Raw genomic sequence first — 23,892 nt, forward strand, 5'->3', positions numbered from 1 at the left:
GTCTTGGCTGGAGCCAAAACGAGCCTGCCCATCCATTCCTCAGTGAGCCATTTATTTTATTTTATTTATTTTATTTTTGTCTGCGTTGGGTCTTCGTTGCTGCGTGCAGGTTTCCTTTAGTTGCGGCCAGCGGGGGCTACTCTTCGTTGCGGTGCGAGGGCTTCTCATTGCGGTGGCTTCTCTTATTGTGGAGCACGGGCTCTAAGCACGTGGACTTCAGTAGTTGTGGCGCACAGGCTTTGTGCTCCACGGCATGTGGGATCTTCCAGGACCAGGGGTGGAACCCGTGTCCCCTGTATTGGCAGGTGGATTCTTTTTTTTTTTATTATTTTTATTTTTGGCTGTGTTGGGTCTTCGTTTCTGTGCGAGGGCTTTCTCCAGTTGCGGTGAGCGGGGGCCACTCTTCATCACGGTGTGTGGGCCTCTCACTATCGCGGCCTCTCTTGTTGTGGAGCACAGGCTCCAGACGCGCAGGCTCAGTAGCTGTGGCTCACGGGCCCAGTTGCTCTGCGGCATGTGGGATCTTCCCAGACCAGGGCTCAAACCCGTGTCCCCTGCATTGGCAGGCAGATTCTCAACCACTGCGCCACCAGGGAAGTCCCCCTTGATGAGCCTTTTAGGAGCTCCTAAGCTCCCCAGTTTGGTTGTTTCAATCTATTCCCCCCTCTTTTTCTCTGCCTCTCCTCCATTTCTCTTGCCTCTGGCATTTTTGTCTGAGAGTTAGAGTCAGGGCAAGAAAGGTGATGCTCATGGTGAATAGGGATAGGGTTTTACTCCAGGAGAGGGAGGTGGGACAGGTCATGGGGGAAATTGTTGCAGAGGTGATGGAAAAGGCACCATGACCACATGAACATTCAGACAAACCCATAGTGTACAACCTTGAACTTATATCTGCCTACCCCTTCTCCGGCTCCACACACACTACCGCTCTTACCAACACAGATGTACATTGCCATATACCCTGATCATCCTCTGATCTTTTGTAATGCCTCTTCACCATGGCTTGCACACAGCCCTGCCCTCCTGCAGCTTGCAACTTAATATTTATCATTCCTCCAACAAGCATTCACTGATTGGAGCTATTAAAAATGCAATGGGTAGGGGCTTCCCTGTTGGTGCAGTGGTTGAGAGTCCGCCTGCCGATGCAGGGGACACGGGTTCGTGCCCCGGTCCGGGAAGATCCCACATGCCGCGGAGCGGCTGAGCCCGTGAGCCATGGCCGCTGAGCCTGTGTGTCCGGAGCCTGTGCTCCACAACAGGAGAGGCCACAACAGTGAGAGGCCCGCGTACCGCAAAAAAAAAAAAGCAATGGGTAGACATTATGGATGTGATAGTAAGCTCCTTGTAACTGAGAGGCTGGTGAACGATTAGAAGTGGCACATGTAGCATTCCTACTTGCTGAGTTGGATGGTTTCCATGGAGTCTGTGAATGTTTTCCACACTATCCTACAGTCTAGGACAGACTTAGCTGATGAGGATTTAAAAAGCAAAGACAAAAACAACAGAATAAAAACAAAAATAAATGATATTTACCTTACATAATATACATATCGGAGTAATTCATCCCTTTTGTCAGATGAGGGTTCAGGAAGAAAGAGGAAGGAAAGGGCAACCAACCATAAGAATAATTTTGCTCTCCCCGCTCCCCTCCCACAAGGTTGGGCTGAGGGAAGTCTTGAGCCTTGATTTAATGACCTTTTGCTCTGGGTGATCATGTTCTGAAAAGACATAATTCAGGCCAAGAAAACTTGTAAAAACTCAAGATAGAGATCAGAAAGTTGATTTATAATTACAGTGTAAGACACTCCTTTTCAATACCTAGAGTGCTTATGTCCCCACGTCAAGGGGAGCTTGTTGTAGGATCTTATGTAGCTGAGAAGCTAAACAAAAGATAAGGAGCTTGCTTAGTGACATGGGGGCATGAAGAAGTGAATTAGATACTCTTTAAAAATAATTTGGGTCAAGCAATAGAAATCTACCCTTCTCCACTCTGAGGAGCAAATCTTTCCAGTGCCCTGAGGATTCCCATGGCTACATGTCTCTCCCTCTGCTGCGTTACAGATGCACAACCATAAATTGCTCTGTCTGGATCCTCTGCTTCAGAGCTCCGAGATGGGCATGGAGTTTCCAGTGGTTATTGTGCCACTTCCAGTAGCTCTCTTCATCTGTCCATGGAGTGTGCTCACTTCAGTTACAAAGAGCTCCTGTCCCTATGCCTTTGGCCTAGTTCACTTTCAAGCAATTCCTAGACTCGCGTTGAGTTGTTTTGCATATACAGAGCCTTTATAGAATCTTAAAAAGTCAGACACTGTCAGAGACTGGTAGAGATTATTTAATCCTATGTCCTCCATTTAAACAATGAGAAAACAGAGACCCAGAAAGAGAAAGAGACTTGCCCAGTGGCAAGTAGAGGAGCCAGGACTCAAAGCCAGGCTTTCATCCCAGTGCTTCTTATTCACCTCTTACACCATTAGGGATGCACCCACTCTGGGCACTGGCACTCTCTGGGGCACTAGTGTTGCCCACCGTCTGTAAACTTACCCCCAGCCAAGTGGCCCCGCCATGCTTTTCAGTACCTGGGACAGCGGAGAAAAAACAGGCTCTCTCTACAGAGACCCTGCCAATCTATTGCAGACTCAAGAAAAGTGAGAAAAATCATCCGTTGAAGGGGTGAGCTGATTTGTGCAACCAATTACTTCTTTAAATGGCTGTCCTGCTAATTTCCCAAATATAAATGGTCCAAGTTGGAAGAGATTAGGCACAGGAGACTGGACACCCAGTTGTGATCTGGGGACCAGGTTTGGTGGCAGAAAGGGCTGTTTCCAATAGCCTGTTCTGTCTTCTAAAATCATGCAAACATTCCATCTTCTTCTGGCTCTTTTTCCCAAAGGTCAAGGATTTTCATCTGCTTTTTATATATATATATATATATATATATATATATAAATTTACTTATTTATTTTAATTTATTTTTGGCTGCGTTGGGTCTTCGTTGCTGCACGCGTGCTTTCTCTGTTTGCAGCGAGCGGGGCCTACTCCTCATTGCAGTGTGCGGGCTTCTCATTGTGGTGGCTTCTCTTGTTGCGGAGCACAGGCTCTAGGCGTGCAGGCTCAGTAGTTGTGGCACGCGGGCTCTAGAGCTCAGGCTCAGTAGTTGTGGCACACGGGCTTAGTTGCTCCGCGGCATGTGGGATCTTCCCAGACCAGGGCTTGAACCCTTGTTCCCTGCATCGGCAGGCGGATTCCTAACCACTGCGCCACCAGGGAAGTCGCTAATCTGCTTATTAAGGAGATGAAGTTCTCACCATTTCAGAGAGGATGCTGTGTATTTGTCACTTCCTTTATTCCATTTTCATTCCTATGTCCTGAGCTTAAACCAGAAAGATGTTTTATTTCCCAATGAAGAGATAGGAGGTATGAATAGGGGGAGAGGGCAGTGAGAGTAGAAACTGAGGGGGGTGTGTGTGTGTGTGTGTGTGTGTGTGTGTGTGTCTGCGTGTTGGTTAAAAATTAGAGGCTTGTCCTCATATCTTTATAAATTATAAAATTCCATTTTCAACAGTCTCCTTCAATGCATCCCTCCTCCCATAACTGAAATTGTGATAAACTTTCAAAAAATTTGATAATAAAAACCAAATATACAATAAAACTTTTTAGTAGCTATAAATGATTTTTTTCTTGCTTTACATTTTAAGGTATTAATGTAGCACAGTTTCCTTGAAAATTCTGAATATGTAACAAGCTTTTATCTCACAAAATAGTTTTCTGAAAGCATTGATTTTGCTTGTGTATTTTTTGTTTTTCTGCTTTGCTTTTCACCAACAAGTTCATTATACCACTAGGTCGACAGAGCACGGGTGGGTCAATGAGCAGCTCCACTCCCCCTTCACTAAAAGTAATCATGAAACACATCTATTGAGTCTCTACATTATTCTAAGCCTTTAAATCTGATTATTCTTTCCAACAGTCCTATTAGGTAAGTACTACTATTGCCCTCATTTTAGTGATGAAGAAAGTAAGGTACAGAGAGGTTAAATAACTTGCCCAGTAGTCCCCCAAAACCACACCATGCATCTTTGTGTATGTACACTAACAAACTCACACTGTTTTGTTTTTCATAGTCAGGTCCACTGACCTACACACGTCACCCCATATGTGTGTTCTAGGAATTGCCACGGCAGAAAGAGCACACACATTGCCACCAGAACACGTCTTCCCCCACATGATCACATTAAGTTATTTAATTAAAAATTATTAACATTGCTCTGAAACTACAGTACAGGAATGTTGTGCCATTGCTTCAGACCACACGAATGGACACACGCACACACTCATACTGGGGGGATAAGCTTATATATGGAGGGCTCTCTGAGGTGGGTGATAGTGGTTTCTTGGTTATACAAGTGACAGTAACTATCTAGTGCTTCTCTCATGAAAGTCAGGGGAAGCACAGAGGTGAGGTCTGTGGGCTTGGTGCTCGTGTGCTGACCACCCCCAGTGCACTGTGTGAGAGAGTCCTTGACCCTGGCTGGAGTCCAGCCCTGGAACTGGAGCAGTGGTGCTGCAGCCAGGATGACCCCTGAATGTGGTGGGTCTTTACCGCCATGCACCTCCTCAGGGCCTTTCCCTTGAAGCTTCTCTCACCTGTTTTGGGGGAGAGGACCAACTCTTTTGCGCACCTCCTGCCATGATGCTTTCACAGCCAATTAAAATTCTATTCCATTCCCAGCGAGGGAGTTGGCAGCTTTGGGTCTCCCCAGCAGGATGGACTGGCTGCAATTAATGTCTCTTCTGGAGCCTGATTAGCTAAGGGGAGGCCAGGATACTTATCCTACCCGCAAGGCCACCTTTAAATTAGGAAATGGAGATTCCCCATCTTGTTGCCTCTACTCAGAGTCATCAGTTAATGCAAACGTGCTAACCCTTTCTATTTCACTCTTGGGAGTGGAGTTGGATCAGAGAGCCAGAGATCATCTCTCAACGGCACAGTCCCAGGAATAAAGGGAAGGGGAGACTCCTTGATTCCTTTATACAAATTCCAAATCATTGGAATAAATTGAAAGCCTACTCTCTTAGGCACAGGCTAGGAGTTGGGGATTCAACAGAAGCCACAGGTATAACATTTAGTGTTTCTATGTTGAAGCTTTGAACGTGGATGGTAATGAATAAGAATAATGCATTTAAGAAAAAAGAGAAAGTCAAAATGGTGGAAAAGGAGAAGGAAATTAATACATATGGGAAGTTTGTTATGTGCCGGATATTTTACATTTATTACAGCACGGATCTTACAAAAACTGCATTTTTACAGATGACGGAAAGGCTCAGAGAGGTTAAGAAAATTATCCAAGGTCACAGAGCTAACATGATAAATTGATTGTACAAATAGCCCTAGATCTTTACGCTTCCCTGTAGACACTTCCTTTTGTAATGCCTACTCACACTGACTCTGAAATAGACAGATGACTTGCTTTGGCCAATGGAACATTAGTAAATTTGAGGTAAGCAGAGACTTTAAAAGTTCTTGTGCATCAGGGCTTGCCCTCTCTTGTTGGTGGGAACTCTTCCCCCATCATGTGAACAAGACTGAGCAATCCTACTGGATGCTAAGAAACACATGAGCAGAGGAGGACCAGCCCTCCTAGAATCAGCCAGACTCTAGCCGACTCCAAGATGCATGGGCGAGCCCAGCCAAGGCTCAGCAAACCAGACCAGCAGGGCCCCTCAGCCAACTTACAGCCTCGTGAAAAATAATACATGGTGATATTTTAAGCCATTAACTTTGGGGTACATATGCAAGAGCAGCTTGAACTAACTGATACAGCTAATAAATGGCAGAGTCAGAAGTTGTTTGATCTTAAAGCGTGTGCGTCATCCTTGTCATGAAACTTGTCATGAAAAAATAGGAAAAGGCTGAAATCGTAGCAGGGAAAATACAGGTTCGATTATGATACGTTTTTAACAACCAAGTTGCCCAGTCATACAAGGGTGTGGCATTCTCATATGTAGGAATCTCAAAGAGGAGGGGTGGGCAATCATCCAGGTGCGGGGTCTTAAGAGCGGGGCCCTTCAGACCCAAGAGCCTTAGCCTCGTAGATTGCCATCTCAGAGACTGGGCCACGCTGAGACTCTTGACAAGAATACTCTGAGTCATCCCTATCATCTACCAGCTCCTTGGAGAAGGAATACCCCACAGCACCCAGGCTAAGATTCTGCAGCCTCCAGCTGGCTCGGTGCCCCCTGGTTCTCTTTCATGGCTGAGACTCTCCCCCAAGATTGCCTCGGTTGCAATGCTGCAAATTCCTGACTCAGCCCCAGTCCTGAAGCCACCTCCTGTGCTTTCCCTACGGTGGAAAGAAAGGTAGAGAGGAAGAGACTGCCTGCATTTCTGTGCCTTCCTTCTCAGGGTCATAGTCATGGCACTACTGACAGTTGTTCATGAGAATGTGGAAAAAGGACAAGACCTTAAATAGGGGCCAATAGCAACAGGTACAGACACATTGGAAGAATATGGATGGAAACTGGCTTGTCTTTCTGAAGACCAGTTTGGACTTCAGAATGTATTAAGAGCCTTAACCATGTCCATGCACTCTGAATTAGCAATTCCATTCATTCCTGTCTTCTAAGGAAATAATCATGGATATGATGCACAAAATCATAGATCACCATGAGAAATTTTTCATGACATAGTGTGAAAGGAAAAATACAAGTTAGGGACTTCCCTAGTGGTCCAGTGGTTAAGACTCTGCACTCCCAATGCAGGGGGCCTGGGTCCGATCACTGGTCAGGGAACTAGATCCCGCATGCCACAACTAAAGATCCCCCATGCTGCAACTAAAGATCCCACATGCTGCGGCGAGGATCCTGCATGTGGCGACAAGGATCCTGCGTGCCGCAGCTAAGACCCAGTGCAGCCAAATAAATGAACGAATAAATATTTTTTAAAAAGTATTAAAAAAAAGAAAGAAAAAATACAAGTTAAATACTAGCTGTAAATTATGATCCTGATTTGGGGGAAATTATGTGTGCATGGGGGGGCTATAGTTAAGAGGAAAATTTTGATTTATTATAAATCTCTATATATTTTTAAGATATAGCCTTTTCTGTCTCAGCCTCCAGACATGTGGATCCTTGGCTGTCTTGGACGTAGCAGGGAAACTTAGGAATAGGATTTAAAACTAGAATTTTTCAGTTGAAGGGACCACTGCTGAGGGGAAGATGAATAAAGTTTTAAACAATCATGAAGTATAAGGAGAGAGAGAACATGGACTGGGTTGCCAAATCCCAGAAAAAAAATTGTTTTGAAACAAGTCTTGATTTCTTGCTTAACCACCTTGTCACCTGAAAGAGGTTAAAGGCAAATAAAAGGAAGTAATGTTTTACATACCGCCACTAATTAAATGAAATCAGGCCTAAACACCATGGTGAAGGCTGAGAATCTGGGTAGGTTTGAGGAAGTGTTTCCTAGCGTGTGTGTCTCCTGGGCAGGTGCCGGAGAGCCAGAGCTCGACCAAGGATGCTAAACAGCTCCTAAAGGGAGACGGTGGGCTACAGTCAGCATCCTTTGGAGGGAAGCACTGCTGGTCCATAAATATCCCCCCGTCTTTAAGTGTAGAGGCTTAGGCTGTTCTGTAAGCTTTGGCCTTGTCCTGCATTGGTTTTCATAATATGGATCTGAAAGGGCAGACTGGAAGCACTGGTAAGCACGGGAGACTCTGGGGTCCCCCTCCCCAGCGTTATCTCAAACTGGAGCACCCCATCTGTCAAGGATGGTCCTTGACAGGCAGTCTGACCAGAGGCTGGAGGATGAATGGAGAGAAAGGTCTTTGAAGGCCACGCCCCTTCCCAGCTCCAGAAGTAAGAGATACAGAATTCTTTCAAAGAAAAAGTAAAATTGCCAAGATGACAGAAGCTACAACCACTTGGAGCAGCTTAGCAGAAGCTTGGAGTCAACAGACTGGCATCTATTCACACGCCGCCGTAGTAATTCCAATTCTCCTTAGCAGGCTTATTCCTGACGGGGAACTGGGGCCAAGGCTTCAGGAATAGTACACTTCCTTGAGAGGTGTGAAAAGAACTGGGCTGAACTTTCAGCAGACTCTGGAATGGGTATCGCCTGGGGAGAGGCATCAGTATCGAGGGATGTGGGGCCAACTCTTTGAAGCTCTGAACCCAGAGAGGGAGATGTCTGTCCTTTTTTCCTGTTTCAGTGTTGCCCCACTGCACCACCCTAGAAAAGGCCACTGCCCTCTCTGGGCTTCAGTCTAAATGGAATATAATCTGAACAAAGTTCGTCATGAAGTAGAAATACAAGTCTTATACAGAGAAAGAGTTGAAAAGCATTTCAACGTTTACTGCAGCTTCTTTAAAAAACAGGCAGAGGAAATTATAGGGCAAAAATCTCCTTTCCCCCCTCATACTTCCCTTTCCTTGCTAAGCTGTCTATTACACAGATCATATTAGCCACTCTGCCCTCCTTCCCTGCAGTACCAAGGGCACCGCAAAGCTCTCAGTTGGGCTATGAACACACAAATTCACAGCCTTACCTGAAAGAGGAGTGGTAGTTGTAAACGCTCACAGCTTAAGACCTTTTCTTTACCCCGTATCAGGGGGTAGAGACACATGCGCGTGAGGGAGGAAGATTTGGGGAGGGAGGGGTCTTACGAAACACTGAGACACCTGGGTGGATGGAGAGCTGGGGTAGCTGTTTTATCCTTCCCTCTCCCTGTAATAAGGAGGCAGTTAGCAGGAGGTGATTGAGTAATTGCCCTCACCTTGCCATTGACTTGTACCCTTGGCTTGGCCTGACTTGTGGGAAAGAAAGAGAACACGGTGACCTGGAATCTCTGAAATTTCAGCCTGGTGGCCTGGAAGCTTGGAAACAGGCCCAGCCCACTGCTGTATGCAAATAGTCCAATTCTGGCCAGCAAGGTTTATCAAAGTTATGTTTGCCTATTAAGTCAGGCAAAGGACTGAGGGCAAATCAGCCTTTAATTTTACCTCTTTGGTAACAATGGCGATGGTCATGGTAAGTTGTACAGAAAGATACATGGACAGTATATGGTACATTCAGGTCATTAGAAATACGGATATGATTATGAATAGCCCCAGAACATATGACCTTCTTTCTTTCTGCCAGCCCTTGGGGCACTTGTTTGTTTATTATGCTGATCATGCTTGACTTTACGGAACTGGATGTTATTTAAATTCAATTATTGTAAGGTTAAGTCCTCCTTCCTAGTACCAGTTGAGTAAATTTAGAGGCAGTTAGAGGGAATAGGTACATTTGTCTTATACCAGACATAAGGGAGAAAAGCACTGCAGGAATAAAATAATCATCATGAAAATAGAAAAACGTGGTTCGGAGGGTTTGGTTTGGGTTTTTGTGTTTGTTTTCCATGTCTCTTTTTGTATCCCTTTTTTAGAACTGATGAACAGGAAAGCTGGAAAATTTTCTATGAAGAGGGCGGCAGATAATGTGTGTGTGTGTGTGTGTGTGTGTTTGTGAAAGTAAGCTGCTGGTATGAGAGAACTAGAAATAATTATGCAGTTAATTGAATTCAGTGTAGATAACTAGAGCTCATTAAGACCTTAAATCTTTTTTTTTTTCTACTTAGTAATAGAGTCTTTCATTTTTTAAATCGAATTATCTTGCAACAATTCTCTATTTATTCTACCAGTATTGACACACTGTGGGTCTCCTAAAGCCAGGCTGTGGCCTTGGTGCCATTGAGAGGGGAAGTGAGAAGCTTGGGCCTGGCCTGGCTGGAAATGGACCATGGCTCCATCCAGAAAACAACTTGCTGCCTGTACACGGCCTGACACAACACGCAGAGAATTCAGAACGGCTTGTCTGTATGTAATAGTGGATTCTAGGGCCATGGGGATCTTTGAAGGTCATCATGTCAATCAACCTGCCTCCCAGAGAGAAGCGGGAAGCTTGCTTTATCACCCTCCTGGACAGCAGGAGCCACACCCCCTCCTGTTTATCTACCACAACCTTTGCTGGTAAGAACATCCTCACGTCCTCATGATAGGTCATCTTTCTTTTTTATTTTCTTTATTTTTTTTGGCGGGGGGGGTTCGCGGACCTCTCACTGCCGTGGCCTCTCCCGTTGCAGAGCACAGGCTCCAGACGCGCAGGCTCAGTGGCCATGGCTCACGGGCCCAGCCACTCCGCGGCACGTGGGATCTTCCCGGACCGGGGCACGAACCCGTGTCCCCTGCATCGGCAGGCGGACTCTCAACCACTGCGCCACCAGGGAAGCCCGATAGGTCACCTTTCTTGATCCCGATTCCAGGGTACATTGACCTTTGTCCCGTCTGTGGAATCAAGAAATCACTGCCTGGTGTCCTGCAGGAAGAAGACACTGAAAGCTTCTAGGTTTTCCTTCTGTTCACTGACCCCATCTGTGTTCCCCGTTTGTCTCCTCCCTCCCAGCTTTGTTCCCCCAACCCAGATCACAGCTACACAAATAGTTGGTCGATATCATGGACCAGTTTGGTGGTGCCCATAAAGTTGGGAGGATGTGTTATTGAGAAGCCTTCCTGTTAGCTGGTCCCCCGGAATATGTGGAGTCCCGGGAGTGGTACCAGACAGTTCTCTGCTTTCCTTGTCAACCATCTTTCCTTATAGAGACTACCTAGCATGGGCACTGAGGAGTCTCGACTCTCCTTGGCATTCCTCCTAAGGCTCCTCCACAATCTCAGTGAACTTTCCTATTCCTGTGCCCATTCCTCCCACTCCAATATGCACAGGTTCCCCTCCACTCAAGAGGGGAAATTCTAGGGGCTTCCCTGGTGGCACAGTGGTTGAGAGTCCGCCTGCCGATGCAGGGGACACGGGGTCGTGCCCCGGTCCGGGAGGATCCCACATGCCGCGGAGCGGCTGGTCCCGTGAACCATGGCCGCTGGGCCTGCGCGTCTGGAGCCTGTGCTCTGCAACGGGAGGGGCCACAACAGTGAGAGGCCCGCGTACCGTAAAAAAAAAAAAAAAAAAAAAAAAAAGAGGGGAAACTCTGATTTTTAAGGCGTTAGGTCCTCTGAGTCTTCACAGTGGAGCATCTACAAGGCAAGTGAAACTTTCCTTATTAATACAGGCCACATCTCAGAGAAAACTTTAATGCATTCCTATGCTTATAAAAATCTGTCTCCTTTTTTTTTTTTTTTTTAATTTGGCTACGCCACGCTGCTGGCAGGATCTTAGTTCCCTAACCAGGGATTGAACCTGAGCCCTTGGCAGTGAAAGCACTGAGTCCTAACCACTGGACCGCCAGGGAACTCCCCCAAATCACTGACTCTTAATTTTGACTTAACAAGTGTCTCCCCCCAGCCAAGGGTGGGAGTGAGAGGGGGAGTTAGAACCACTCTGTCCCCACCGTAGCCACCACATCAGTTAATACCCGGTGAACACTGCCTGGAATTGGGTTCGGAGGAGAGGGGCAAAGGGGAAAAGCGTTTCTGCCATTGCATTCATACATGAGCAGGGATTCAGCAAGGCCATCTCTCTTTGTCAGGGCTGGAAAGGTAAGGATCTGATGAACAAGGCTGCTGGCGATGGGAGAAGGGATGGGAGGCAGGGGTCACGGGAGTGGGCAGAGATGCTGTGGGTGTGGGCAGCCCGATGGACAGAATTGGTTTCAGAGCCTCACCCTGCCTTTCTCTTGAGCAGGTAACAACCTCTCTGAGTGGGTGCGCTCATAGAGTAAAGCAGAAGTAATTGTTAGCCTCATTCAGTTATTGAGGTAGTAGATGATATAACGTCTATAAAAGCACTTTGTTAGAACCGTGAGATGTTTATAACATTAAGATTATTAATAAGAAGGGAATCTTATTCAAAGGAGAGAGAAAGGAAGGAAAGTAATTGATCGGTGTTTGAAGTAGGTGAGAAGGTGGCCTTAGAGACAAGGAGATCAGCCATAACCTCTGTCATAACCCTTTCCATGTTCGTCTGGCATCTACTGAGACCTTATTGCGTGCCAGGCAGGGTGGCACACCCTTATAATATAAGCTTTCATATTATAGAATTTCTTACAGACTAGCTTATGTAACAGTTACTTTGCTTATCTGTCCTAACCTGTGTTGTACCAACGCCTTTCTATGATGTACTTAAACAGGTGAATTCTCCTTACACAAGGGTAAGAAACCTGAAGCTCCAACCCAGAAATATAAAATTCTTTTGTTTCAGCAGACTTAATACCAGAAATAGTATTTCTGGTATTAAAACTCTCCCAGATGACTGTTTTATGCCAGTTCTCAGACCCCCAACACCCCCTCCATCACCTTCACTCTCAGTCCATGGCTTTGCTTAATCTAGCAAATGGAAGAAAGAGAAAGAAAACTTGCCAAATCCACGGTTAATTCTCAGTTCTTATCCAGCTGGACCCAACAGCAGCTTCTGACAGGGCTCCCTGTTTCCTGAAAGGCTTTGTCTTCTTCTTTGGCTTTTGGAACATCACATTCTCTTCTCAGCCCACTGACCTTCCCTCTCAGGTTCTTCTGGTTCTTTCCCATCTCCTAAGCTCCGACATCTTGGCATCCTCCAGGAAACATCCCTCATATCCCTCCCTTTTCCCACCTGCACTCACTCCTGGGCTCATGGCTTGAAACACCATTTGTATGCCAGTGACTCTCAAATGTATATCTTGAGCCTGGAACTCTCCCCTAAAGCCCAGACAAATATATATTGCCATCCCAATTTCATGTCTTCCCTTGGACATTTAACAGGCATCTCAAAATTTACACATCTCCAAATGAGCTCCCAATCTACCCTCCAAAACCTGCCCCCCACCTCAGTCTTCCCCATCTCAACTGAAGGCAACACTCCAGGCTTCTCACTGCTCAGACCTTCATCATCCTTGACTTTTCTCCTCTCATCCACCACACCCAATCCATCAGCAAATCTTAATATCTGTATCTTCAAAAATATACCCAGAAACTTCCTCAGAACTTCCATTGCTATCTTCAAAAGTATATCCAGAAGTTTCTCAGAACTTCCATTGCTACCCTACTCGTCCAAAACACCATCACCGCTCACCTGGATTACAGCCTCCTGGCTCCCTACTTGGATCGTAGTTCCTCCTGGTCTATTTTCAATACAGTAGCCAGAAGCATCCTGTCACACGTGGTCAGATCACGTCACTCTCCTCTGCTCGAAACAAGCTCATGATTTCCCATTTCCTTCACAAAAAATGCCAAGTCATTAAAATGGCCCACAAGCCTTGTCTGACTTGTCCCCCATTCTTGATCCCCATTATATCTCTGACCTCATGTCCTAATCGCTGTCCTTCCATTCACTCTAGCCCAGACGCACCAGCCTCTTTGGTGCTAGGTATGCTTCTGCCTCAGGACATTTGCACTTGATGTTCTCTCTGCCCAGAGCCCCATAGACCTGCATGGCTTGCTCCTTATCATCCTCAGGTCTTCACTCAAATGTCCCCATTTTTAGAATTTCAACTTGTCCCCTCCCTGGTATTCCATTTTCCTTTTCCCTGCTTTTTTTTTTTTGGCTGTGTTGGGCCTTCGTTTCTGTGCGAGGGCTTTCTCTAGTTGTGGCAAGCAGGGGCCACTCTTCGTCGCGGTGCGCGGGCCTCTCACTATTGCGGCCTTTCTGGTTGCGGAGCACAGGCTCCAGATGCGCAGGTTCAGTAGTTGTGGCTCACAGGCCTAGTTGCTCTGCAGCATGTGGGATCTTCCCAGACCAGGGCTCGAACCCATGTCCCCTGCATTGGCAGGCAGATTCTCAACCACTGCGCCACCAGGGAAGCCCTTCCCTGCTTATTTTTCTCCATAGCACATAACAACATCTCAGGTACTTATAGTTTACTTGTTTATCGTCTTAAAACGTCTGTCCCTCTTGACTAGAGAATTTTGATTAGTAGCATTCACTGCTGTAGCCCTGTCACCTAGAAGAGAACTTGGAACATACTAGATGTATATTTGATGAATAAACGAATGATTGAATGAGGCCCAGAGAGGTTAAGCAACTTGCCCAGGATCACACAGATTATAAGAGCCTGGGTATATCCGAATCTGTGTGGGATTAGGGTCCAAGCTCTTAACCACCATGTTAGTCTCAATAAAGGGAAATGTCCCTAAACTGCACCCCAAGGCTACTGTTTCCTTTGTTCTGAACTCCCAGAGCTGCAAACTACAGCAGGACTGGGACTGTCTTTTCTTCACTAGACTATTTTTTTCTTTCTGCTCAGTGGCAAGGATGCCTGGTGCCCATGTGGGTGGAAGGCGAAGTCTTTGGCTTACCTGACACTGCCATGGCAACTAGGTAACCTAAGGACTCCAGAAGCAAGTCCTTTCAGACTGAGGGGAGAAGAATTGAAGCAAGGCAGAAATACACAGAAAGAAATCTGTGAATGGAGACATGACTGGAGTCTCGCGCCTGCAGCTTGCTGTGTTACTTGGCAGCAAGGAAAATCCATCCTGTTCTCTTCCCCACACACCAGCTCAGCCACAGCCACGGGCTATGGATAACCTCGTCCTGCCTCTAGCATGACCCCACTTAACCCATCCAAGCGGCCTCCTGTTCAGCCTCCCCAGGGAAAGAGGGCCCCCAAACACTCTCAGTGATCCCTGGTAACACAGAGGACAGTCCTGGGCCAGAAGGGAGACCTGTGTTCCGACCCCTTACCCAACTCACCAGGGTGGACTCTCTTAGGCATTTCTTTTATCTCAACCTCCCTCTAGGCTTAGTTGACCCTTTACTTAAGGCATGGCTCCCGTCTTACCTATTTGATCATCGGAGCATAGGTTAGAGTTGTAGTAGAAAAAACTGTGAAACAAAAGTCCTTATGGAAAGGCGAGTTAGAATTGGAATATTTTCACAAGAGGACTTACTTGGGCCAGGCTCTGTGTCCAGCACTTTGCATGCATGATCTCACTCCATTCTTACAGACAGGCTTTGAGGAGGTAAGAGTTGCCTGCAACGGAAAGATGAAGAAACAGAGCCTCACAGAGGTTAAGAGACTTGCCCAAGTTTGCACAGCCAGTAAGAGCTGAAGAGGCATTTAAACCTAAGGACTTGGTCTCCCCAAACCATGCTCTTCACCCGTCCCTTACACTGTGTCCCATGGGGGCCCGGTGATTAGAGAAGATCCTTCTTTCTTGCCTTAGTCATTCCCAGGGTCGTCTCTGGGCCCCAAAGCTCCAAGCTGTTCATTGAGGAAGTGTCTGGTGCCCTTGGCATTTAATGAGCTGTTCTGTGCTGTGGAGTTTACTGAACACTGCAGACAAGTCCGTAATAATCCTCCAGCGCAAAGGCTGGACCCTCAGGAGCTGGGCCACAGGGCCTGTCCTCTGCCTTACCCTGGTGCCTGTCCAGCCAGTAAGTGCACCTTTATTGTGCGGCTATGCCGTGCCCAGTGCTGTGGGTTATGCAGGAGCACCCCAAATCCCAGAGGAAACAGCTGAAGACTGATTAAGGGCCAAACTGTGGGTGGTGACGCAGGGAGAGAAGATGGGTCTGTAGCTGGCAGTCATGGGAGACTTGGCGGAAGGGCTGGAGCTGGACCACAGAAGAGACCCATGGGCACAGGTGTGGGTTCAGAGTCTGATGTCAGAAAGACCCGGCTTTACATTCGGGCCATGCCACTGGTTGGCTGAGTGACCACGTTTTTAAAAAAATAAATTTATTTTATTTACTTATTTTTGGCTGTGTTGGCTCTTTTCTGCTGTGTGCAGGCTTTCTCTAGTTGCAGCGGGCGGGGGCTACTCTTCTTTGCGGTGTGCAGGCTTCTCATTGTGGTTGGCTTCTCTTGTTGCGGAGCACGGGCTCTAGGCGCGCGGGCTTCAGTAGTTGTGGCGCATGGGTTTAGCTGCTCCGCGGCATGTGGCATCTTCCCGGACCAGGACTCCAACCCGTGTCCCCTGCATCGGCAGGCAGATTCTTAACCACTGTGCCACCAGGGAAGCCCCTGGCTGAGTAACCTTGAGTTGGTCATTTAACCTTTTCAATAGGCGTCTCTGTTATACTGAGAGATGTTTATCACCTCAATTTCCACGTTCCACCATTTTAACTTTTAATAGAGTTTACTGCAAAGAACACCTTCCTTCAGTCTAACCTGAACCTGTCTGGCTATTGGCTCATTTCCATTTTTCCTTTCTTGAAGAAGCACAGGTTGACCAGTCAAAGATGGTACAGTGTCCAGGTTCAGACCTCTTAGAAGTCCTAAACACAAAAAAGATTATGGCCCTCCACCCCAATGTACATGAAAATATGCTAAATCGTAAGGTAAAAAGCTTACGTGAACGCCAAGGTTAAAAGAGCTTCTCTGCAGGTTCTCCTATCTAAAATCCTGGATTGCTTCCTTCATCGAAGGTAAACTTTTCTAACAGCTTTGGTGTCCTTGCTTTCTAATATTCGTGGCACCAAGAAAGCAAGTCCCCGTCCTGCCTTTTGGGTTGACTGGTGCCAAGGGAGAGCGTGGGGGACCGGGAGCTCCAGGGGAAACAGCATACCTTTGGCCTCTCGGCCTGTGGCCAGGCACTGGGACCAGGCCAGGTCATGCTGCCTCCTTCTCTAGATAACTCGGGGGCTCCAGTGATGGTCCCACATCCACAGCCACGATGGAGAGCCCAGGTCTTGTCATCAGTTATGCCTGGCCAGCGGCTCTTCCTCCCTTGTCTCGTGGCTGCCGTTTGGAAAGCGAGGAGAACGGCCTTTGCTGTTGTTTGGCACTGTTGCCAGGGACCGGAAGTAATGTCTCTTACTTGATTGGCAATTTGACATGGCTGCTTAACAACCCGATTAATCAAACCCAGCTCATCCTTTAGAATGAACGAGCCTAAGAGATACTTCCATGAATAACGAGGGCTTTTGCCTCTCCCTCAGCACCTCTCCCCAACCTCCCCCTCCTATTTTTTTCTCAGAACCACACAGCAGCTTCTCAATACCAAGGGCCTCAATGGCTGTGGTGAGTGCCCAGCAATGTGGGCATCTCCTGCCTGTTCTACTTCTCTCCCTGGAGCCACCACTGCCCACCTGGAGCCAGAGGCTGGCCGTGTCCTAGAGGAGCAAAACCTCTTATTCATCAAACAGCTGTGTGTGCACTGCACTGTTAAAGTTGGATGGAGTGTGGGATTTCCCTGGCGGTCCAGTGGTTAAGACTCTGTGCTTCCACTGCAGGGGGCGCAGGTTCGATCTCTGGTCGGGGAATTCGGACCCCACATGCCATGGGACATGGCCACAAAAAAAAAAAGTAGGATGGATTGTCTAATTGTTTCAGGCACTGTACTAAGTGCTAAGGGTGCAAAGATGGATATAAGATACAATTGCTTCTGTGAAGGGTCACACTGTAGTGACCCAGAGACACACGGGGGAAGTGCTCTCACAGCGGGTATAGGAAGGCTCCAGGCTTTCAGCCACAGTGAGGGGGCCTGTTAACACTGGAGGATCAGAGTGGGGAAACAGGGAGGACTTTATGGGGATGAGGCACCCTGAGCATATCTGCCACCATGTTCCTTCATTGTACATATATACAGGGAGTGCTGGGCACTGAGTGGGGTGCTGGGGTCCCAAGGTCAACAAGATGGACATGGTTCCCATTCTTATGGAGTGGGCAGTCTCATCCCCGCTCCTCAGGGCCAGGCAGGAAACCTGAGCAGACACCTGACTTATGTTTTCACTCACTCAAACACAAAGGTTGTTGAGGACCTGCTGAGAGTAAGCTAGGCGCTGGGGGAATGGGGTGCAAAGATGAATGACCCCCACCATACCTGCCTTCCAGGCTTCCTCTGGGAGGTAGACAGGCATATGCAGAGAGCCTCATAAGGTTGTGCTGATAAGGCCCTCAGCGATCAAGGCATTGCACTCAACCTAGAGAAATCAGGGATGACTCCCTGTAGGAGGTGGCTTTGGAACCATCATGAAGACAGAGAAGCAGTTTGACAGGTATACCAGGTGCCAAAGGACACTCTAGAACACATCCAGGCCAAGGGGCAGTCTTTGAATGATAGAAATTGAAGTGAAAGATGATTCCAAGCATCTTGGGAGAAAATGGCTGGTTCTACAGTTTACAGCCAAGAGCATGATTAAATATACAAATGAAGCTCTGTAACCCATAGGTCAGGAGCTCCTGTGCCTGTTTATTCAAAGTTGGGAACAAGATGTGGTTTCCTGAATAGTGAAATCCCCAAACTAACAGAGACATGGCTTAAGTGGCCGTATCTCAAATACATCAGCGTGGGGAGTAGGGAACGGGGCTGTGCATGGCAGCTCCTGGGTCCTTTGATAGGAGTGAGGCAGAAGACATTTTCCCAAAATAGATGAGTTGGGGGAGGGAGGGCATAGGAAGTAAGGAAGGGGGAGGCCATGGGATAGGTCAGAAGGGAGCACAGGGTGGGGAGTTGGGTGGGCCCCACTTCTGAAGTCCCTGAGAAGGTATATGAAGGCATTGGGTGGACAGGAGTCAGCAAGAAGAAATGATAGACCCTGAGTGAGGAGGGAGAAAACGAACACACAGGGGGAGAGAGGGGAAAGGGAGGAGAGAGGAGAGAAGAGGAGTCAGCGAGGGAGGCTCAAGGAGGTCCTCTGGGGCTGCAGCATCAGGCCCAGCAGGAAGCAGACGCAGGCTTCAGTCATGGTCATGTGACGTGTGATCGCGGGGTGCTCTGGAAACTGAACTCAGCTCTGCGGTCCACTCACAAGGGGCTTCAAAACCAGCCACCGCCTTTGCCTCCCTGCTTCGAGGCCTGCGCCAGACTGGGCTTCCCAGTCACTCCCAACCCGGCCCGAGGGACGTGCCCGGAGGGCCCCAGGCCTTCCGAGAGGGCATCTGCCCAGCCTCCTAGGTCCCCAGGATTCAGGCCTGCCTGCTGTTTTTGTCACTCTGGGACCAGGGGCAAGAGGCTTCACAGAGCGGACCTGGGTCTCTACGGGCCGTCCTTCAGAAGAGTGCGAAAGCTCAGGACCGGAGCTCCGGACTCAGGCAAAATGATCCTCACGATACACCGTATTCAAAACGCGGATTCGCTGTTGACATTTGACTGTGGGCATGTTTTACGTTGAAAAGTGCCACCTAGATTCCCACATGTACAGCCGGTAATGGCTGTCCCTGCAACTGGGGTCTGGGCCCTCCGATCCGTCCTAATCTCCACCAGCTGGCTTCTGTCACTTGTGTCGCCTGTCTGGCCCTGAGAGCATTTGAGTTTGAGACCCCTGGCTGAGCCTTTAAAGAGAAGCCTGTCTAGGCTGACACCCCCTTTGGATGGCAGAGGGCTTCCACAGAAAGCCCCCGACTCATTTCCGCAGAAATCCTGGGACTTGGGCAGTACCGAGTAGGAGCCGGGGGCTCAGAATCGTTAGCTGACTTCACGGAAGCTGGGGATCTGGAGGCCAGGCCTCCGCGCTAGTGTCTGGGGCCTCCCAACTAAGCCTGTGGTCTGGCCTGCCCCGAGACGGGGAGGGCCGGGGGGCAAACCAGCACTCAGGAGGCCAGACCCCCAACGCCACCCCCCAGACGGCGGGGCTCGGGCCTCACCACCCTCCGCCTCTCTCCCTGCAGGGGGAGCTGCTGAGCCCGTGCCGCTGCGACGGCTCGGTCAAGTGCACGCACCAGCCTTGCCTCATCAAGTGGATCAGCGAGCGGGGCTGCTGGAGCTGCGAGCTGTGCTACTACAAGTACCACGTCATCGCCATCAGCACAAAGAACCCTCTGCAGGTACAACCGGGGGCTGCCCGCTGGGACGCTGGGGCTCCGGCCCGGGCTTTCCCACACCCCCTGCTTTTCGGCGGGAGGACGACTTCACCTTAGAGTCTGGGCGGTTTGGAGAAAAAGAACGAGATGGGCCAGGTGGGCGAGACGGCAGATGGCAACCGGGCAGGAGGGGGTGAAAGAATTTTTGTGTTTTCTCTTAAGGCTCAGCCAGAAGAGGAGAAAGGGATTGGGGCCAAGAGAGAGAAATAGATATAGAGGGAAAGAAATGTGGAGAATCAGATGGGAGAGAGAGAATAAGTGAGCTAATGGATGACTGAATGAATGGATGAAATCAGAAAGATAAGGAAAAGGAATAGGAAGAAAAGAGGGGAGGAAGGGAAGGAGGGAGGAAAAAACAAGGAAGAGCAGAGGACAGACGAGTGCAGGAGGGGAAAAAGGTAGGGTGGGAGGGTGAGGAGAAAGACAGTGGTAAAGCTACGGGCGGAAAAGAAGAAACAGAGAGAGAGGAGACTCAGTGGTACTTCCCAAACTTGAATGTGTCCTTCACCTGGAACCTGGTCAAAACACAGACTGTGATTCAGGCACGTGGGGTGGGGCCTGAGATCCCGTGTTTCTAACAAGCTATCGAATGATGCGGATGTGGCTGGCCCACAGACCATCCTTCCTGTGATAAGGGATTAGAGAAAAATGGAGACGAGACAGGAGAGGGAAGCAGAGGAAAAGAGAAGAGGGGGCAAGGAAGAAAGAAATGGGAGAGACTCTGAAGAGTTGTCTGTGAAGGGCCAGGGCAGGGAGGGCAGGGCTCGGGTGGGCTCTGCGAAACAAATTCACACAGGGCTGGACCCATCAGAACTAAGGGCTCCCCCACCGTCCTCCCCGAACCCTGCCGCCCTGCCCGGATACATCCATCACCCCCAAGCAGCTGGCAGGCCCTGCACCATGTCGTAAATCCTCCGAATCACACAGCTCCCCCCGCGAGGCACAGAGAGAGAGGGCGCTTTGCTTCTGAAAATACCTCCACAAACGCACGGTCAGCCAGTTAAGCTGCACATAATCAATGAACCGGCGCGCTAGTGAGGGCGGGAACTCAGCAGCTTGGCAGCCGTTGTCTCTCTCCTCCTCTCCGAGGGGGTGGGAGGGAGTCAATCCTGCAGCCCCAGGAGGGCGAGCGCTCTGGGGGTGATGGTGGCATGGGATCTTTGCGTGAAGGGCAGCTGGAAACACCTGGCGTTGCGGTGTCCGCACGTGCGGGCCAGCGGGGAGGCTTATTTCCGAAAGGAGGCATTAGAGCCCCCAGGCACCTCGGCCATCCTGACAGTGTACCAAGGGGTCAGAATAAGAAGTGCTTCTCCCTGCGCTGGTTCCATCTTTAGCCGTTCATTCCAAAATCTTGAAGTGTCTTAAAATAGCAGTGCCGTGAGGCAGCTGACTCCACGCCCTGGAGTGCGTTAACTCTTCCCTTCCTTCTCAGCTGATTCAAACCTTGGAAAAGGGTCAGAGTCCAAACCCACAAACTCACCCCCAAGTGCCCCCTTGGCCCCGCCCTTGGCTCATAAACAGGAATCAGCCCTCGACACAAAAAATGAAGAACCATTTAGGGATAACTTTTTCCTGGGGGTAAAGAAAAGATAAGAAAAGGTCATTCTAATCTCATAAGTGCGGTAAGCAGATGGCAGTATTGACAAATTTGATCTATGGCTTTATTCTTAAGTTACTACCGTGCCTTTAACTATGGGTTTTTAGTCACTGGAGACTCTCTGATTCTGTTACTTCTGGATTGGGAGCGGACCATTGCATTCAATGGTGTGTGCTCAGTAAATGCCATTTCACTTTTCCAGATAGTACCGGAAGAAGGATGTAGTCCGGACTGGCAGCAGTGTTGTGTGATTGTGGCCCAGATTGTCCCAATTGCATGTCCTGGGCTCGGGCTCAGCCAGGTGTGAGACGGCTGCTTGCTCAGCCGTGGCGGGGCAACTTCTGCTCTCCCAGGCGAGCCCGACCATCTGTGGTACAGGATGGAGCAGGCAGGCCCTACCACGAGCGAGCAGAGCAATGGATGGGGTGCCGGAGCGACCTCTGCCGTCAGAGTAGGAACGTTTCTTCCAGGTCTCAGATCTCTCACCTCTTGGTTCATGCCCCATACGATGCTGTGAGAAACCGTGGACAAGACAGCACGTTATCTCGGTGACCCTCCGCAAGCTCTGTTTCTAGAAAGAGCCCCTGAGAAAGGAGGCGTTTCAGGGCAGCCTTGTGGCCTCAAGGCTCTGTGGCTGCTTCTCATCCTCTTTGCTACGCCTGAACTGCCATCATATTAATGAACATTTAGTTAGTGCTAACTGGGGACCAGTCAATGTTCTAGGTATTCCCATACATTATCACATTTAATACTGAAAACAACCCAATGCACTATTATTATTCCCAGTTTACAGATGAGACAGTAGAGGCACAGAGGGGTCAGCAGTTTGTCCAAGGTCACCCTGGTGGAGCAGGGTTACATCCAAGGGGTCTGACTTCTGAGTCTGGCCCTTAACCTCTATCCTGCAGTGCCCAGCACGGAGTTTGCTAAGTACAGTTATAAGTAGGCCCACCCTGACATGCATAGCTGTACTTTTGCTGAAACATAATGAAGAACAGAAATGATGGCAGCGTGTACCCTTCAGAGCACTGATTAATTTCACTTAACCATCACAATACTCTAGGAAGCAGGAGGTACCAACTATCTCCACTTTTTGGAAGTCTTGATGATTTTTTTTTAAATATATATTTTTTTGTAAATGTATTTATTTATTTATTTACTTTTGGCTGTGTTGGGTCTTCGTTGCCGCGTGGGCTTTCTCTAGTTGTGGTGAGCCGGGGCCCCTCCTCATTGTGGTACATGGGCTTCTCATTGTGGTGGCTTCTCTTGGTGCAGAGCACAGGGCCTAGGTGCACGGGCTTCAGCCGTTGCAGCACACGGGCTCAGCAGTTGTGGCTTGCGGGCTCCAGAGCACAGGCTCAGTAGTTGTGGTGCATGGGCTTAGTTGCTCCGTGGCCTGTAGGATCTTCCCGGACCAGGGCTCGAACCCGTGTCCCCTGCATTGGCAGGTGGATTCCCAACCACTGCACCACGAGGGAAGTCCCCTTGATGATTTATTAACTTCTCCCAGGTCACAGTCCACAAGCTGGAGAAGAGCTGGGTTAGGATTTGGTCGCCTGGCCCTTGCTCACTTCCCCGTCCTGTTATAAGGAAGGAATCATCCCGTCTTCATGCGCTTTCCTCTTTGTCTCTCCATTTGCTGCACAGCAGGGCACGGAGAAATCTCAGGACACTGCGATCGGGATCTCGCTGGGGACGAAGCTCTGGGTGTCTGGCGGTGGCACAGCCTGGTGGCACAGCCTGGTGCCTCTGGAGCCCTTCTCCCCTTCCCAGCCTCCCTGGGAGATTGCAGAGCTCTCCTGTCCTCTGCTTTCTCCTTGCAGCTCTGTGGAGCCTCCCATCGGACAGACAGGAGGAGAGCCTTGTGCATATCACCCCGTCCTGTTCTTTCTTCTTCCTGCTTCAAATTGTAGTCGGGAGCGCTGTTTCGTTTCCTCAGGTGGCTTAGGGGCTGGTAGGAAGGGGCTTTAGGGATTAAGGGGAGCTTCCTGTGCCTCTCCATTTGGGGTTTGTGAAATCTGGAGCAGAAAGGGAGGGTATTGATGTCACAGTGGTGGAAACAAAAAGCTCAGTCAGGAGGCAGGCTCTGGAAGAAGCATTTGTCCTCTAAGAGAGGAGCCTGTCGGATCAGGCCATCTTCTGGAAAATGCCTTTGTTATGTGTAACCCTAGGCTGGAGAGTGGAAAATGTAAAGGCCCAATTACCTGTGATGGGATGCGATCTGTATAATTAAGTGCAAAGGCTAATGTCCTACATCTAGACTAGCAAGCAAAATGTTTTCCAGTAGTTACAGTTCCTTAGGGGCGTCTGGTCAGTCCTGGCTGGAGCCAGAATCAGTGCTTCCATCCAGGCCATTTAATGTGCAGGGAAGGCTCACTGTTGGCAGAAGGAAGGTTGTCTGCCTTTCCTTGAGAGTTCTGAAATGCCTCCTGAAATGTCTCCTGAAATGCCTTCTGGGGATGCTCTCTGCAGGGCATTATGCAAACTGCTACAGTCAGGAGATAGTCCTTCCCTCCACCTTCCCAAACCAGATCCTGTCACTTCCCTTCTTAAAACTGTTCAAGAGGGCTTCCTTGGTGGCGCAGTGGTTAA

At 48.9% G+C, this 23,892-nt stretch overlaps 1 protein-coding gene across 1 annotated transcript in view; it reads left to right on the forward strand.

The window, feature by feature from the left end:
* The window catches only part of MARCHF4 (membrane associated ring-CH-type finger 4), a 103,311-nt gene that overhangs the window by 60,285 nt on the left and 19,134 nt on the right, over window positions 1-23,892 (forward strand). The window contains exon 2 of the mRNA XM_030837537.3: window positions 19,512-19,667. Within this exon, the coding sequence (XP_030693397.2) occupies window positions 19,512-19,667 (156 nt within the window). The remainder of the gene's footprint in view (window positions 1-19,511; window positions 19,668-23,892) is intronic.

Source organism: Globicephala melas, chromosome 7, assembly GCF_963455315.2.
Source record: "Globicephala melas chromosome 7, mGloMel1.2, whole genome shotgun sequence".
Lineage (NCBI taxonomy): Eukaryota > Metazoa > Chordata > Mammalia > Artiodactyla > Delphinidae > Globicephala > Globicephala melas.